Source organism: Phocoena sinus, chromosome 12 (genome assembly GCF_008692025.1).
Source record: "Phocoena sinus isolate mPhoSin1 chromosome 12, mPhoSin1.pri, whole genome shotgun sequence".
In the NCBI taxonomy this organism is placed as follows: domain Eukaryota; kingdom Metazoa; phylum Chordata; class Mammalia; order Artiodactyla; family Phocoenidae; genus Phocoena; species Phocoena sinus.
In genome coordinates this window covers 545599-561382 of record NC_045774.1, presented here as the reverse complement: position 1 = coordinate 561382, position 15784 = coordinate 545599, and the positions used below count along the sequence as shown (strand labels likewise).

The 15784-nt window shown below is 45.0% G+C and overlaps 1 protein-coding gene and 1 pseudogene across 1 annotated transcript; both read right to left on the bottom strand.

Annotated features, from left to right (window-relative positions):
• LOC116763401 overlaps window positions 1-6467 on the bottom strand; it is a 79639-nt pseudogene extending 73172 nt beyond the window's left edge.
• On the bottom strand, window positions 881-6653 carry WDR27 (WD repeat domain 27). Its single transcript, XM_032651785.1, is given in 2 exon segments — window positions 881-1207; window positions 6387-6653. Coding segments are annotated over 2 exon segments (594 nt in total).
• Between the last annotated feature and the right edge of the window lie 9131 nt (window positions 6654-15784).

Here is a 15784-nt window from a genome sequence, read left to right as displayed (position 1 = left end):
TGACCTAGTGCTAAGCCAGTTAACCATCAAAAGGTGTCTGCACAAAACGTGTTAAATATTTACAGCTCAAATGCCAACGTGTCGCTGAACAAGCTCACAGCCCTGCCCTGATCCTAGGTCACCTCCACCATCTGACCTTTTGTTATGTGCGACCCTCAGCTTCACAATCTGGCCCAAAATTGCCTGAAGACAGAAACGTACACTCTGCACCGCAAACTGCCCGGCACACCTGAGGCCCCATGGCTTAACCATCAGTGAAGGTCTGGTGCGCTAACGTCCCTCCTACGCTAGGTTTTTCCGGTGGAAATGGCAAGAAAACGCCTTGCAGGCAACTAGCTTTGCTGACTGCATTCATCTGGCAAATGGAAGACAAGACACGACACCAGGCCCTGGAATATCTGTCTCCAAGCTGCGTCTCGGGCAGGAGGTGAGTTCTGCTCTCCAGGCCCGGCGTCCGGCCAGCGCGTAGAGCCACCAAAGCACAGAACCCGCAGGAGGTGGCACACCTACTTAAACTCGTCCCAACTGAGAATTAAGGCAGAAGAGGCCAATTCTTGATGAAAAGCAAATTTTGCTAGAAGAGATAAAAGCACTACGCTTTCCAGGCCTTGAAGAGACCGCTCAAGTAGGAGCCGATCAGAGAAACACAGTTTACCACACATGTGCTCAGTGAGCCCTGGTGTCCAGACTTCCTGGAAAGGTTTCCTAATTTACATAGAACAGCAGTATCTGCGTCCAGTGCTTTCCAATCGCAAGATAAAGAAATGTTTTCATTCGTTGCCCCTCACATCTTTACAAAAACAGGCCCAGTTACAAACCCTGCTGAGAAGAGGCAGGTGAGGCCCAGCACCGGGAGCCGTGGGCGTCGTGCCGGGGAACTTCACGCGGTGTCGGGTCTTAGCTCAACGTCCAGTGTGAATACTTTGTTTCCAGCACACACCGCAGTAACATGATCGGTGGGACTAGGCCTTAAACACAGCACCTTTCCCAGGAGGGTGCCGAGGACGGCCCCTCGTGGAAGTCGCCCTGGAGGGAGTTGGGTCATTAGTGTAATGTCCGAGATGACCTCATGGGGGATGCTGAGAGCGTAACCCTCTATTCCAGGATTACGTGCAGAATGGCGTGAGCTTTGGTTTGATTTTGGCTCCTTGAGAGCATTAAAAACATTGAAAAGTTCTTCTGGAAACACGTGGAACACGGGCATTGTCTGTAGGGAAGACACTGCATCACGAGGATGACGGCATGTCTTGCAGAAGGTCACGCGCACAGACTCCAGGTGAGCTGTGCATCCCGTCCTCCCTCCTCCCTGCATCCGCCGCGGCTCCACGCCTGGCCAGTGACCTGCTATGGCCCGTGGCAAGCAGGCAGAAGGGACGCTGTGCCCATCTGAGCAGAAAGGTACTCAAGGAGACAAGACCATTCGGTCAAAAAACAAGAGAAATAAGAAATGATGGAAAACACCCACAAGTCGTTTAGACCTTGAAACCAAACCAGAACTGATCCAGGTGTCAAAACTACTAGATAAGGACATTTAAACAGTCATTATAACTTCATTTCATATGTTCTAAAGGTTAAACAGAGGCTTAGAATATATTTTTAAAAGACCCAATTCTAACTTCAAGAGATGAAAACTAAAATGAAAGACGAAAAACACACTAAGTGGGATTAAAAGCAGATTAGACATTGCAGAAAGAGAAGTAGGTAGTCTAAATAGGCCTATATCTGTTAAAGAAAATGAATCAGTAATTGATAACCTTCTGAAACAGAAAGCACCAGGCCAAGATGGGCTCACTGGTAAATTCTACTAAACATTTAAGAAAGAAATCAGACCAATTCTCCAAAACGTCTGTCAGAAAATAGAAGAAAAATAAGAGGAAACACTTCAGAAGAAACAGAGGGAATACCTCCTTACTCATTCTATGAAGCCAGTATTACCTGAATACCAAAACCAGACAAAGACATGACAAGAAAAGAAAATTACAGACCAATACCTCTCATGAACAGAGATGCAAAAATCAACAAAATATTAGCAAATCAAACTAAACAATGCATAAAATGAATTATAAACCATGACCAAATGGGATTTATTCCATGTATGCAAGGCTGGTTCAACATTCAAAAGTCAACGAATCCACCATATCTACAGGCGAAAGAAGAAAAATCACACAAAAACATCAATAGAGGTAGAAAAAGCATTTTAAAAATCCAACAACAATTCGTGATAAAAAAAAATTCTCAGTATACTAGTATCCAAGCATAATAAAGAATAGCTACAAAATATCAAAAGTTATCATATTTAAAGGTGAGAAACTAGAAGTTTTCCCACTAAGATCAGAAACAAGGCAAGGATGTCCCCCTCACCATTCCTTTCACCATCATACTGGAAGTCTTAGCTAATGCACTAAGACAAGAAAAGAAAAGGAATAGTGTCTGAGAAGGAAGAAGTAAAACTGCCTTTGTTCACAGATGTTTCCATGATTGTCTATGTAGAAAATCCAAAAGAATGAACAAAAAACTCCTGAAACTAAGCAATTTATAGCAAGTTTGCAGGACACAAAGTTAATATATACAATTCTGTTGCTTTCCTATATACTAGCATTAAACAAGTGGACTTTGAAATTAAAAATACAATAACATTTACGTTAGCAAAAATGTAATGTAATATGAAATAGGTACAAATCTAACAAAATATGCATAAGATCACCACGAGGAAAATTATAAAGCTCTGCTGAAAGAAATCAAAGAGGAACTAAACGAATGGAGAGATACTCCATGTTTGTGGACATGAAGACTCAACATTGTCAAGATGTCAGTTCTTCCCAACTTTATCTACAGATTCAATGCAATCCAAATGAAATCAACAAGCTTACTCTGAAGTTTACACGGAGAGGCAAAAGACCGAGAACAGCCGCATAATACTGTAAAATAACACAGTTGGAGGACTGACCTACCTGAGTTCAAAGCTACTCCAAAGCTCCACCAATCGAGACTGAGTGATGTTGGCAAAAGAAAAGACAAACACATCACTGGGAGAGAGCAGAGAGCCAGAAAGAGTCAACCGACCTTTAACAAAGGAACAAAGGCAATACAGCGGAGAACACTATACACTTCTAGAAGGTAACATAGGAGAAAATCTAGACGACTTGCGTTTGGCAACGACTTTTTAGATAAGACACCAAAGACATGAGTCATGAAAGTAAGAATTAATAAGCTGGACTTCGTTAGCATTAAAAAATTCTGCTCTGTGAAAGACACTATCAAGAGACTAAAAAGACAAACCACAGACTGGGAGAAAATATTTACAAAAGACATATATAATAAAGGACTGTTATGCAAAATATACAAAGACCTCTTAAGACACAACAAGAAAATAAACAACCCAATTTAAAAATGGGCCAAAGACCTTAACAGACACCCCACTAAAGAAGATACACAGATAGCAAGTAAACGTATGAAACTTTTCATCAGGGAAAGTCAAATTAAAACAGCAGTAAGATACTACTATCCACTTGTTAGAATGGCTAAAATTCAGAACACTGACAACACCAAATGCTGGCGAGGATGTGGAGCAACAAGAACGCTCATCCTTTGCTGGAGGGAACGCAGAGTGGTGTGGCCACCTTATTAGAGTTTCTTACAAAATGAAGCATACTCTCATCATACAACTCAGCAATCCTGCTCTTTGGTATTTACCAAAGGAGTTGAGAATTTATGTCCACACAAAAATTTGCACAGAAATTTATGTTTATAGCAGCTTTATTCATAATTTCCCAAACTTGAAAGCAACTAAGATGTCCTTTAGTAGCTGAATGAATAAATAAACTCTGGTCCATCCAGACAGCAGAGTGTGACTCAGCGCTAAAAAGAAATGAGCTATCAAGTCCTGGAAAGACACGGAGCAACCTTAACTACACATGACTAGAGAAAGGAGCCAATCCGTATGATCCCAACATACAACATTCTGGAAAAGGCAGAACTCTGGAGACAGTACAAGATCAGTGGTTGCCAGAAGCTGGGGTAGGGAGGCGCGAACAAGCAGAGCCCAGCGAATTTCAGGCAGTGAAAACACCCTGCGTGGTGCTAGAGTGGTGGCTACATATCATTGTACACTTGTCCAAACCCACAAAATGTACCACACAGCGGGGGAACTCTAAGGCGAACGATGGACTTCGTGTGAAAACAATGTCAATGTCGGTTCATCGACTGTGACGGATGTACCATCTGGAGGATGCTGAGCACGGGGGAAAACACGCATGTGTGGGCGCATATCACAGGGATATAGGAACTCTCTGTACTTTCCCCTCAATTTTGCCGTAAACCTAAAACTGCTCTTAAAAAATAATGGCCTCAGAATACAAAAAGCAAGTAAAAAGTAGAATCCAAAAAGAAATGTGTAGCCAAAATTCCACAGTAAGAAATATTACCAGGGATAAAGCATGTCACTTCATAATATTAATGGAGTCACTTCACCAAGAAGACATAAAGATACTGAACATTTACCTGCTTAATAACAGAGCTTCAAAATACATGGAGCAACACTGATAGAAGAGAAATAGACAAATTCACATTTAGAGTCATAGATTTCAATATGCCTCTCTCAATAACCGATAGAGCAGGTGGTCATAAATAGAAGGCTTGAAGAATGCTATCAACCAACTCGATCTAACTGACACAAGTGTTCATAGCAACTTTCTTTGTAATAGTCAAAAGTGAAAATAACCTGAACGTCCACCAACAGGAGAACGGATAAACAAATTAGAGCATATCCATACAATGGAATACTACTCAATAATTAAAAAAAGAACAAACTGTTGATACATGCAACAACGTAGATAAATCTCAACATAATTATTCTAAGTGGAAGAAGCCAGACAAAACGAGAAGCTGCCTGACTCCACTTACATAAAACTCTAGAAAATGCACACACACCAATACAAAGTTTATATTGAGATACATAAAGAACCCCTTCAAATCAACAGGAAAAAGACAGATAATTCAGTAGGAAACTGGCAAGAGATTGAACACATATATCACAAAAGGGAATGGCCAAATGGCCAACAAACGTGCACAAAGGAGTTAAACCTCATTAATCATCAGGGAATTGCAAATCATAATTAAGTACCACTACACCCACCAGAAGGGACAACATTCAAAGGACCAAGTGTAGGTGAGGACGTGGACCCACCATGTGAAGAAGGACAGGTTGGTACAACCACTTTGGAAATCTTAGCTTTAACTTTTAGACTAAATATATGCATTCCTTAAGACTCAGCAATTGTATATACGTGTGCGTCAAAAGACACATAAAAGAATGTAGCAATCAAAATACGGAAACCAACCAAACCTCCAATAATAGTAGAACGGATAAAGTGTGGTCTAGCCGTACAACGCAATACTGCACAGCAATGAAAACAAGCAATGTGGATAAATCTCATAAGCATAATGGCAAACCAACGAGACCAGCAAAAAAGAATGTGTAATGTGTGACACCGTTTATACAAAGTTCAAACAGGAGCAAAGCTACATGCTGGAAGTGGGGCCAGAGCCACCTCTGGGGACGAGACAAGGGAGCACCAGCTGAGGCAGAGCCTGGGCAGTGGCCGCCCGGCTGTGTTCACTTTGGTATTATCACTACAATGTGCACTTAACACCTGGGACACATTTTTCTAAGTATTTTATGCTCGATAGAAAAACAAGAGAGATCAAGCCAGAGATCGGAATGTAGGGTCAACTCATCAATGCAAATTGTGTTGAAGAAACACATAAAAACCTCTCTTAACTAAGTGGGAAAGAAATCAAAATACAGATTTCCCTTCAGCAATGATGAACAGCTTCCACCATTAGTAAAGTGTTTGCCAGCATAATTGAAAGTTAAAGAAAATTTCAAAGCAAATACAGTTTTGGTTTGCATATACTGTCATCACTATTCTCAAACCCCTGAAGCCCAAAATGAAGATTATAGCTATCCCAATACCAAAAATGTTGATAGACTTGCTTTTTTATTTTTTACAATAAAACCTGTTTTTAGGAGTATTAAGATAATTATATTAGTCATGAAATAACCTTTAGAAAGAAAACTGATGTCTTTAAAACCCTATCAGTTTGATGTTAAAGATTCTGCAATAAACACAATAAACTCACTTACATGTTGTATTAAAAATCTACAATTAAAATTAAAAGTTCAACTTGTCTTGACTGCGTTAAGAAGAACCTCTTCTTGATAATATTCTTACTCAAGAAGAAATTTTAAATGATTTTAAAGTATTTAAATTTATTTTTAAATAAAGTGATTCCAGTTTATTTCCTAAGTCAAAACTTAATATGCTTTGTTTTGTTAGCATTTTTCTCCTACAGCTGGTAACTGAATCCACAAAGGGCAAACTCACCCAAACAGCATCAGAGGAACAGAGCTTGACGGCAAATTTCTGTGACTTAACAAAAAACACGTATAACTTTTTAAATGCCTGGTGAGGAGGTTCCTTGGTGTCCCATACACAAAGTTCGTTTCCATCTAAGGGGAAAGCACAGGACTGCCCACTGCAGGCGAGCTGAACGTGGGATGCGGACTTCTTGGAATCCACCAGGTATTTTTCCACGACTATGTCACCTGCGTGGTCATCATTCATGGAGAAAATCTCTTGTGGTTATTCCATCTTCAACCTGAAACACAAAGTACATATAAGCGGACTATGGGTATGGTATTTCATGCAGAGGACAGTCTGTTGTTTACTCGTAATTACCAGTATGACCACACACACGTCACATCTGGTGACTCGTCTTCCCTCCCCACCCCCAAGAAAAAGAAAATCACTGACACCCCGGAAGTTCCCTGTCATGACTGCTCACTGCTCCCACGGGCTTTCAAGTTAAGCAGACCTCGGTTCCAGCGCCACGGCTCCCACTGAGCAGACCTTGCTTCGACGCGGAGCGCCTGCTCCCCCACTGGGAACGGAGGGAACGCCGGCCACCCTCACAGAGGCCTCGCGAGGACCAAACGATGTTCCAGCACCGGCACCAAGAAGTGCTTTCAGAGAGCCGCGACCAAAATCGAAGACTGTTAGCAACGATTAAGATGCAAAGTTATGTTCTACACTGATGAACAAAGTCAGTGGTGAACTACAAAACAAATCCATACCCGTTGCGCATCTGGGACTCGTTCAACTAGTTCACAACATTCTAGGTCGTTAAAGTTGGTTATCTCGGCTTATACAACCACTGGTTCACTGGCTGTGTCTTATAAAGCATCAATCAGTGACACACAGACAGAAATGAAAACAGTCTCAGACCTGTCCCACTTCACAGTCAGTAACTCCGTAACGGCTACCAGGTTATACACACGCGGCAGTAGCCCCGGGTCACCCCTGATTCCGCACCGCCTCACGCGCACCAGACACACCTGAAGCCTCAGCTACAAAGTCGTGAGCAAAGCGCCTCGCCGTCCGGCCACCAAGCGGGTTGTTTAGATTCAAAGAACCCAGCCATGTGGTCACCATGCTGGCTGTGTGGACTCGGCCTGGACAGGCCTGATGGGGGAAGTGGTAGTTATCACAGAATAAGACTCTGGACAGTCACCAGCAGAGATGGGGTGGGGCTAAGAAGTGGGGGCAGCTGATGCTCCCGAGGGGAGATCCTGGGAGGGTCGCTGCTCAACAGACCGCAGAGCAGGGCCCATCCTTATGCTCAGGTGACCCTGGGGAGCTACGAACTGAGACAATCAGGGCTGCCCGTCTGGAAACACACATGTCAGTCTGGCCACAGCGCCGGGGGTCAGAGTTGAGAGGGGCTGGGTGGGGACGACGGGGCTAAAGCCAAGCCCAGGCCTGGGGTCTGGCCCAGAGAGCCTGGTCAGTAGCTCTGCAAGGACAACGGAAGGTCAGCCAACACCTCAGTTTCCACCCTCTCCTTCCCTTGCAGACCTTTCCTGTCCCCACATTTCTCTTAACTGCACAACCGTTTTCCTAGTTTCCAAGTTTCCAGGCACAAAGCTTGAGTGAATATTAATTCCTTCCTTTTTTTGCCGTCATATCCAATCCATGCCCAGCCCTTTCTTTCTCCGTGGGGAATTTCAGATTTGTCCCTCAAACACCCAGCGAGTGAGGGGTCGTGCCAATCCTAAAAGTATAATCTGCTGCAGACACCTGGTGGGTTACCTGCTAAAATTGCAGTGATTCTCTCTTTCGGGGGCCAGAATCCCATTAGCACAGAAGCAAAGAACACGGAAGCCGAGGGCAAGCGGGATGCTGCCGTGGGGTGTGGAGCAGAGGACGCGCTGTGTAGAGAACAGCAGGACTGGGTCTGGGCCACTGGGTCCCAGCATTTGGTTCTACTCCTTCTGTCTTGGATTCGGTGGAGTTTCCCTTCGTCTAGGCTATTCTGTTATTTCCAACCAGAGAGCCCTAAATAATGGACTATCTGATTTCATTCCAACTGTGAAAAGAAACAGCACACAATCTGAGACAGCGGGAGCGCAGGACCTCAGCGGTGGGAAGTTCACTGCCAGAGGGGACCGGCCGAGGGGCCTCAGGCCGGGGCTCCCACGCAGCACGCACCCGCAGGACGAGGAATGTACAGATCTAGACTCCCCAGGCCACTTCATGGAGGGTGACCCCCCAGCATACACCTCCTGGGTCAATGGGTGGGGCCGTAATCACCTCCCAGCCTGCAGGTGCAGGGGTCGCGATTTAACAAGACAAAGGAGACAAACAAAAACATGCTACCTAGGAAACTCTGTTGGAAATAACTCCAAAGAAGGCAGGAAGCACTTCTAATAGGAGGTGGATAGAAGGCCTATTTTAGCACCTGTTAAGGCCAGACACCAGGCCCAGTCAGGCCTTGTGCGCTCCCCGATCTCCCCAGGACACACATTCTCTGTAGTAATAAATCAGAGACTTTGAAAGACTTGAGAAGCCTGCGATGTTTGGAGAAAACAAAAACAAAAATAAAATGTGTTGAATATTTTAAAGCACATTCTTCTCTAATTTACAAATTGGTTTTACTTACTTATTTTACATTTTCCAAGGTACAGCAGAGAGCTTCATATAAAAAATAGCTAAATGTTTCAAAGCTACCATGATTTGCTTTGCAAGTTTTATAATTGTAAAGTACCCAGTGCCTAGCACTGCTGGCACGTGGAAATGATGGGTGTACGTGTCCCCTGTGGATGAAAGGAAGTTACTGTGCCTCCTTCCGCTGTGTTTTGAAAGCATAAACATTTCAAGAAACACATGAAATAATATATCAAAAGTCACAATTGTTTCAAAGTTTTTAAGAATCCACCCATCAAACTGTGATAAACTGTATTGTATTTGTCTTATTTCAACTGTCTTAATCTCTTCTGTAATTCCTATAGAGTTTAGCACCATGATTTGCAAATAGTACTTTCATAGATATTAACATGCAGATTTGTGTTTATCAATAATACATTATACCACTTAAATCTTACAATAACCCTTTAAAATGGTTATATTTTTTCCCATTTTCCAGAGAACAAAATCAGAAAGATTAAAACTGTTAAGACTAGTCAGTGGAATCACCACACCTACACTTTCTGACTCGTGGTGGGTGGCACCTCCACCAGGTGCTTTTATGTAACCTCACAGCCCATCTGGTCCCAGAAAGCACTGCCTCAGCAGAGAAGGAAACACACTGAGGGGAGGAGCGTGCGTTTGTGGTCTGCCACTCAGGGCCACCTCAGTGGCTTGGCATCTACGCCCACGGCGGCAGGTGACCATGCCCGGAGCTGCCACCTCCAAACCTACTCACCCTAGTTATTCTGACTTGAGCCCCAAGAGGATTCGCCAACCCTTGGGACCAAATGCACGGTTTGGGCTGGTCTCTCCCAGGACATAGATGTGGCTTTCTTTTGCACTGAGTTGCAGCCCATCCCAACTAATTCTAACCAACAGGCTGAGCAGAGCCCAGGACAGAACTCTGGACAGACAGCTGAGCTGGGATACAATATGAAGGAATATCACCCTGAGTGTAAGAAACAGACCATTTTAATTTTCAGGGACTAGACAAACACTTGGGAAATAATAGCAAAAACAACTGAATTTCAGAAGGATTGCAGGTTACCAAACACAATTAAAAAATAAAAAACGACGAAGGGTTCAAGATGGTGGAGTAGAAGGACGTGCGCTCACTCCCTCTTGCGAGAGCACCGGAATCACAACTAACTGCTGAACAGTCACCGACAGGAAGACACTGGAACTCCCCAGAAAAGATACCCCACATCCAAAGACAAAGGGGAAGCCGCAATGAGACGGTAGGAGGGGCGCAATCACAGTAAAATCAAATCCCATAACTGCTGGTGGGTGACTCACAGACTGGAGAACACTTACACCACAGAAGTCCACCCACTGGAGTGAAGGTTCTGAGCCCCACGTCAGGCTTCCCAACCTGGGGGTCCGGCAACGGGCGGAGGAATTCCTAGAAAATCAGACTTTGAAGGCTAGCGGGATTTGATTGCAGGACTTCGACAGGACTGGGGGAAACAAAGACTCCACTCTTGGCGGGCACACACAAAGCAGTGTGTGCATCAGGACCCAGGGGGAAGGAGCAGTGATCCCACAGGAGACTGAACCAGACCTGCCTGCTGGTGTTGGAGGGTCTCCTGCAGAGGCGGGGGGTGGCTGTGTCTCACCATGAGGACAAGGACACTGGCAGCAGAAATTCTGGGAAGTACTCCTCCCAGAGTCGCCATTAGCCCCACCAAAGAGCCAGGTAGGAGCAGTGTTGGGTCGCCTCAGGCCAAACAACCAAAAGGGAGGGAACCCAGCCCCACCCATCAGCAGACAAGCGGATTAAAGTTTTACTGAGCTCTGCCCACCAGAGCTACAGTCAGCTCTACCCACCACCAGTCCCTCCCATCAGGAAACTTACACAAGCCTCTTAGATAGCCTCATCCACCAGAGGGCAGACAGCAGAAGCAAGAAGAACTACAATCCTGCAGCCTGTGGAACAAAAACCACATTCACAGGAAGATAGACAAGATGAAAAGGCAGAGGGCTACGTACCAGATGAAGGAACAAGATAAAACAGAAATATAGATCAATGGAACAGGATAGAAAGGTAGTTATCTATGTATATGTTCCTATTACCATTTTCTTAATTGTTTTGGGTTTGTTTTTGTAGGTCTTTTCCTTCTCTTGAGTTTCCTGCCTAGAGAAGTTCCTTTAGCATTTGTTGTAGAGCTGGTTTGGTGGTGCTAAATTCTCTTAACTTTTGCTTGTATGTAAAGTTTTTAATTTCTCCATCAAATCTGAATGAGCTCTTTGCTGGGTAGAGTAATCTTGGATGTAGGTTCTTCCCTTTCATCACTTTAAATACGTCCTGCCACTCCCTTCTGGCTTTCAGAGTTTCTGCTGAAAGATCAGCTGTTAACCTCATGCGTATTCCCTTGTATGTTATTTGTTGCTTTTCGCTTGCTTTTAATATTTTTTCTTTGTATTTAATTTTTATGGTTTATTAATATGTATCTTGGTGTGTTTCTCTTTGGGTTTATCCTATATGGTACTCTGTACGCTTCCTGAACTTGACTATTTCCTTTCTCCCCTGTTAGGGAAGTTTTTGACTATAATCTCTTCAAATATTTTCCCAGACCCTTTCTTTTTCTCTTCTCTTTGACTATAATCTCTTCAAATATTTTCCCAGACCCCTATAGTTTGAATGTTGGTGTGTTGAACGTTGCCCCAGAGGCTGAGACTGTCCTCAGATCTCTTCATTCTTTATTCTTTACTCTGCCCCCTGGCACTTATTTCCACCATTTTACCTTCCAGCTCACTTATCCGTTCTTCTGCCTCAGTTATTCTGCTATTGGTTCCTTCTAGAGTATTTCTAATTTCAGTAATTGTGTTGTTCATCACTGTTCGTTTGCTCCTTTGTTCTTCTAGATCCTTGTTAAATGTTTCTTGTATTTTCTCCATTCTGTTTCCGAGATTTTGGATCATCTTTACTATCATTACTCTGAATTCTTTTTCAGGTAGCTTGCCTATTTCATCTTTATTTATGTGGTCTTGTAGGTTTTTACCTTCCTCCTTCGTCTGTAACATATTTTTCTGTCATTTCTTTTTTTTTTTTTCTGACGGGTGGGGCTGTATTCCTGTCTTACTGGTTGTTTGGCCTGAGACGTCCAGCACTGGAGTTTGCAGGCAGTTGGATAGAGCCGGGTCTTGGTGCTGAGATGAGGACCTCTGGGAGGCCTCACATCAATTAATATTCCCTGGGGTCTGAGGTTCTCTTGTCAGTCCAGCAGTTTGGACTCGGAGCTCCCACCACAGGCACTCGGGCCTGACCTCCGGTCTGGGAACTGAGATCCCACAAGCTTTGTGGAAAGAAAGAAAGAGAGAGAAAGAGAGGGAGAGTGGGAGGGAGAAAGAGAGAGAGAGAAAGAGAGAAAGAAAAAGAAAGAAAGAAAGAAAGAAAGAAAAGAAAGAAAGAAAGAAAGAAAGGAAGAAGGAAGGAAGGAAGGAAGAAAGGAAGAAGGAAAGAAGCAGTACAATATCAAAGAATAGAAAACAAAATAAACTTAGAAAGATAAAAAATATATTAGGAAAAATAAAACTATAATTGAAACAACCAGTCGCTCGGGGTTCCTCCCATCCCCTTTGGTGTCCGTGGTCCCCCACCAGTGCCTGGTAGGTGCCCTGGCTGTGCAGAGACGCGAATTCTGCGGCCTCCTAGTACGCCTTCTCCTGCTAGTTTTTCACCAAAAAACCCCTTCCACTTTCTCCCGACAGCCAAACCACATTCCCCGGCCTCTCTGGAAGTCACACAACCCAGCTGAATGCAGGGAGAAGCTGCAGCCCTACGCACAGGCTCGGCCCCACCGGCACGAGCCTCCGTCCACCGGAACATCAAGAGAGGGCGCTTAGTGGAAAGCACCTGGTCACCTGAGCTGCTACCCAGTAGGGTTCACCTGACCAGCAGCACTGGGCTGGGGTGGTGAAAAGCAGGAAATGAACTTCTACTGTGTCAGGCACTGAAACGTGAGATTATTTGCAAAAGCCTGCCCAGACGCACCAGAACACGGTATGCAGGTGGTCCACGGCGACGGAGCATCTGGTTAAACTCCACTTTGTAATGACCGGGAAGGCAGACCCCTCTCTCTGATCCTGTAGCCCTCAAGGAAATGATGGGAAAGAACCAGCATTGGTAGCCCACACTTAAAGTTGGCTCAAGCAAGCAGAAACGAGTGGAAACAGAAAGTATCCAGAAGCCTGGGGGCTTCAGGGAGGCAAACTGGAATGGGTTGCCCCTCAAAGCTCCCAAGAGACCAGGGACCATCTAGACTCAGCCTTCCCGGGAAGGTCAGGGTCAAGGATGGTTACCTCCCCACTCAAGCCTTTAGTTCCACATAACCTCCAGGTCTCAGCCATTCAGTTTCAAGAGACACAAGAGAGCAAGTACGCACAAAGAAAAGAAAAAGTCGGGCTTGAACAGCACACCCGGCGGGACTGAGGTAGAGCTGCCGGCTGGCAGGCGGAGCTGACAGGACGAACAGAGCCAGGAGCCCACGTGCTCCTGGGAGAGCCAGGAGGCCAGAGAAAGGGCACAGCAGGCACGACGGCTGACTGCTTAGGACTGAGCGTCTCCGGGCCCCCATCTTCACGGCTGCAGGAGGGGGACCACGGCAGCCCCCTCCTCACAGACCACTTTACACGAGGCCATGGAGGGGAAGGTCTGTGGGGAGGACCAAAGGCTTCAGAAAACAGCCGTCCGGTCCCCAGGCAGCAGAGTCAGGGTCCACTTGGGAAACTCCTCCAACACCCACTCCACCTGATTTCAGCACTGCTATGGACCTGTCTCCCTTAGGAAGGGGAGAGTCTCTGGAGGGGGAGCAGTTCATGGGTCACTGGACCCTGAGGAACCACGTCCGGGGCTGACGGGGAGAGCAGTGCATGCTGAGAGTCCTCTGTGTCCCGCTGGACGCCCTGCCCAGGTTGTGCCCCGGGGAGATGGGTTCTGCTTGTGGGCTCAGAGCCGAAGCAGACTTCTGGCTTTAGTCTGATAACGGTGGCTGCCCCTGTTCCCCAAGCCATTCCCTTCCCTTCTGGAAACTACAAGACCCAGCTTCCTTGGAGCTAAGTGCCACCACGTGGTTGAGTTCTGGCCAGGGCAGCAGGGGCAGGGAGTATGTGGGATAAGCAATGCAGGCCACCTACAAGCCCAGCCCAGAAAACCCTCCCACCTGACTCTCTTCCCTCCCTCCCCGCCCCCCCCACCACCGCTGGCTAGATGGAGAGGCCTTGGAGGGTGGAGAGATGCTGAGGAGTGGCATCCGGCCTGAACAGCCACAAGGACCCTGTGGGCAGGAAGCATGCTATTATCTGTCAGGGTCCTTTGCTTCTGCACTAGTCTACCCACACCGACAGAAATCTTTTAACCTTTTTCATGTACAAAAGCAATACAATGCAAAATATTTAAACAATGCAAAAATAATAGAGTTGGCCTTTCCCTCCCTACCTCCCCTCCTTGCTGTGTCTTCCCCGGGGAAAATCAATGTAAGAGTCCAGTATGCGCATCACAGGAACAAGTCTGAGAGGGCACACTACAGTTCGTTTCTAATGAGGTTCTCGTGTATCTCAGGCTACAGAAGCACCTTAGGAAAATCTGGAGACAGTGGCTGCTAGAGAGACCATTGTTTTAAAGTTAAGTCAGTAACTCCCAGACAGCTAGAGGCTGTATATTCAAGACCCTTCCACTGATACAGCAGAGCATGTAAGCTGCACACAATTAGAAAATCCAGACTAGAAAAAAAAACAAGGGCACCACTGTTAAAACCTTGCGCGTCTCCTTCTGTTTTATTTTCCTTTGTATAAATGTGTATATGTATATTTTTTAGAAAGAGAAAACTACTCCACTTTGAGTAAAAAAGATCATAACCTTTCTCTTTTAGCAGCTAAGCCAGCCAGAGATGTGCCAATTTATTCTTGAGTTAGGAAAACACAGTGTGGTAGTCAGACAGCAGGTTGAGTGCCCACAGGCACCATAATTAAAGTACCCTTAATGGCTTACTTTGTAGCAAAAGAAAATATAAAGTTCTACACATTCTCCAGAACCGGAGACAGGTTCTAATTCTAGCTCCTTTGAGGACAGAACTAGTATAAAAATGGAGCAATGGCTGATCACAGAGGTATGGGAACACTACCGAATTATACTCAGGCATTCCCGTGACTTTTAAGTCCTTTCCTAAGTTATTAAACACTTTAAAAGGTATTACTACTCTTTATATTTAGCTGCTTTCATTAAAAATAAAACTGATATACTCTTTCTGTTGGTCAGGCTGAGTAAAGCCTGATTTTACAAACCTGTGGTTCTTGAAACGCAAATTTTGTACTCCTATGCCACGGGAATGAAGAAAGTTGTCTGCCGTATCAGTAAACACAGGATGTTGCAGCCATCAAACCATCACATTACAGCATCCCAACGGTGCACCCCGAGGGGACTCAGGATGAGAAAACACAGGATACTGGCCCCAGATAGCTGAAGTGCATATCAAAGGAAGGATTTCAGTGAGCCCAGACTCTTGCATCTTCCCATACATAGAAAAACACTAAATTCCTTAACTTGAGATATCCGGTTTTCTCTAATTAACAGTAATCTTTTGATGTTCCAACTACCTGGTCTTTGTTACAAAAATTCCTACATATTATCCTGGCTTCCCCCTTGCCTCTTCGTAGCCATCCCTCAGAGCTATCTGAGAATCCTGTCTCCTGAGCTTGAAGTCCTCAGAATGTCCACCGAATAAAACATAACTCTCAGCTTTTAGGTTGTGCATTTTTTT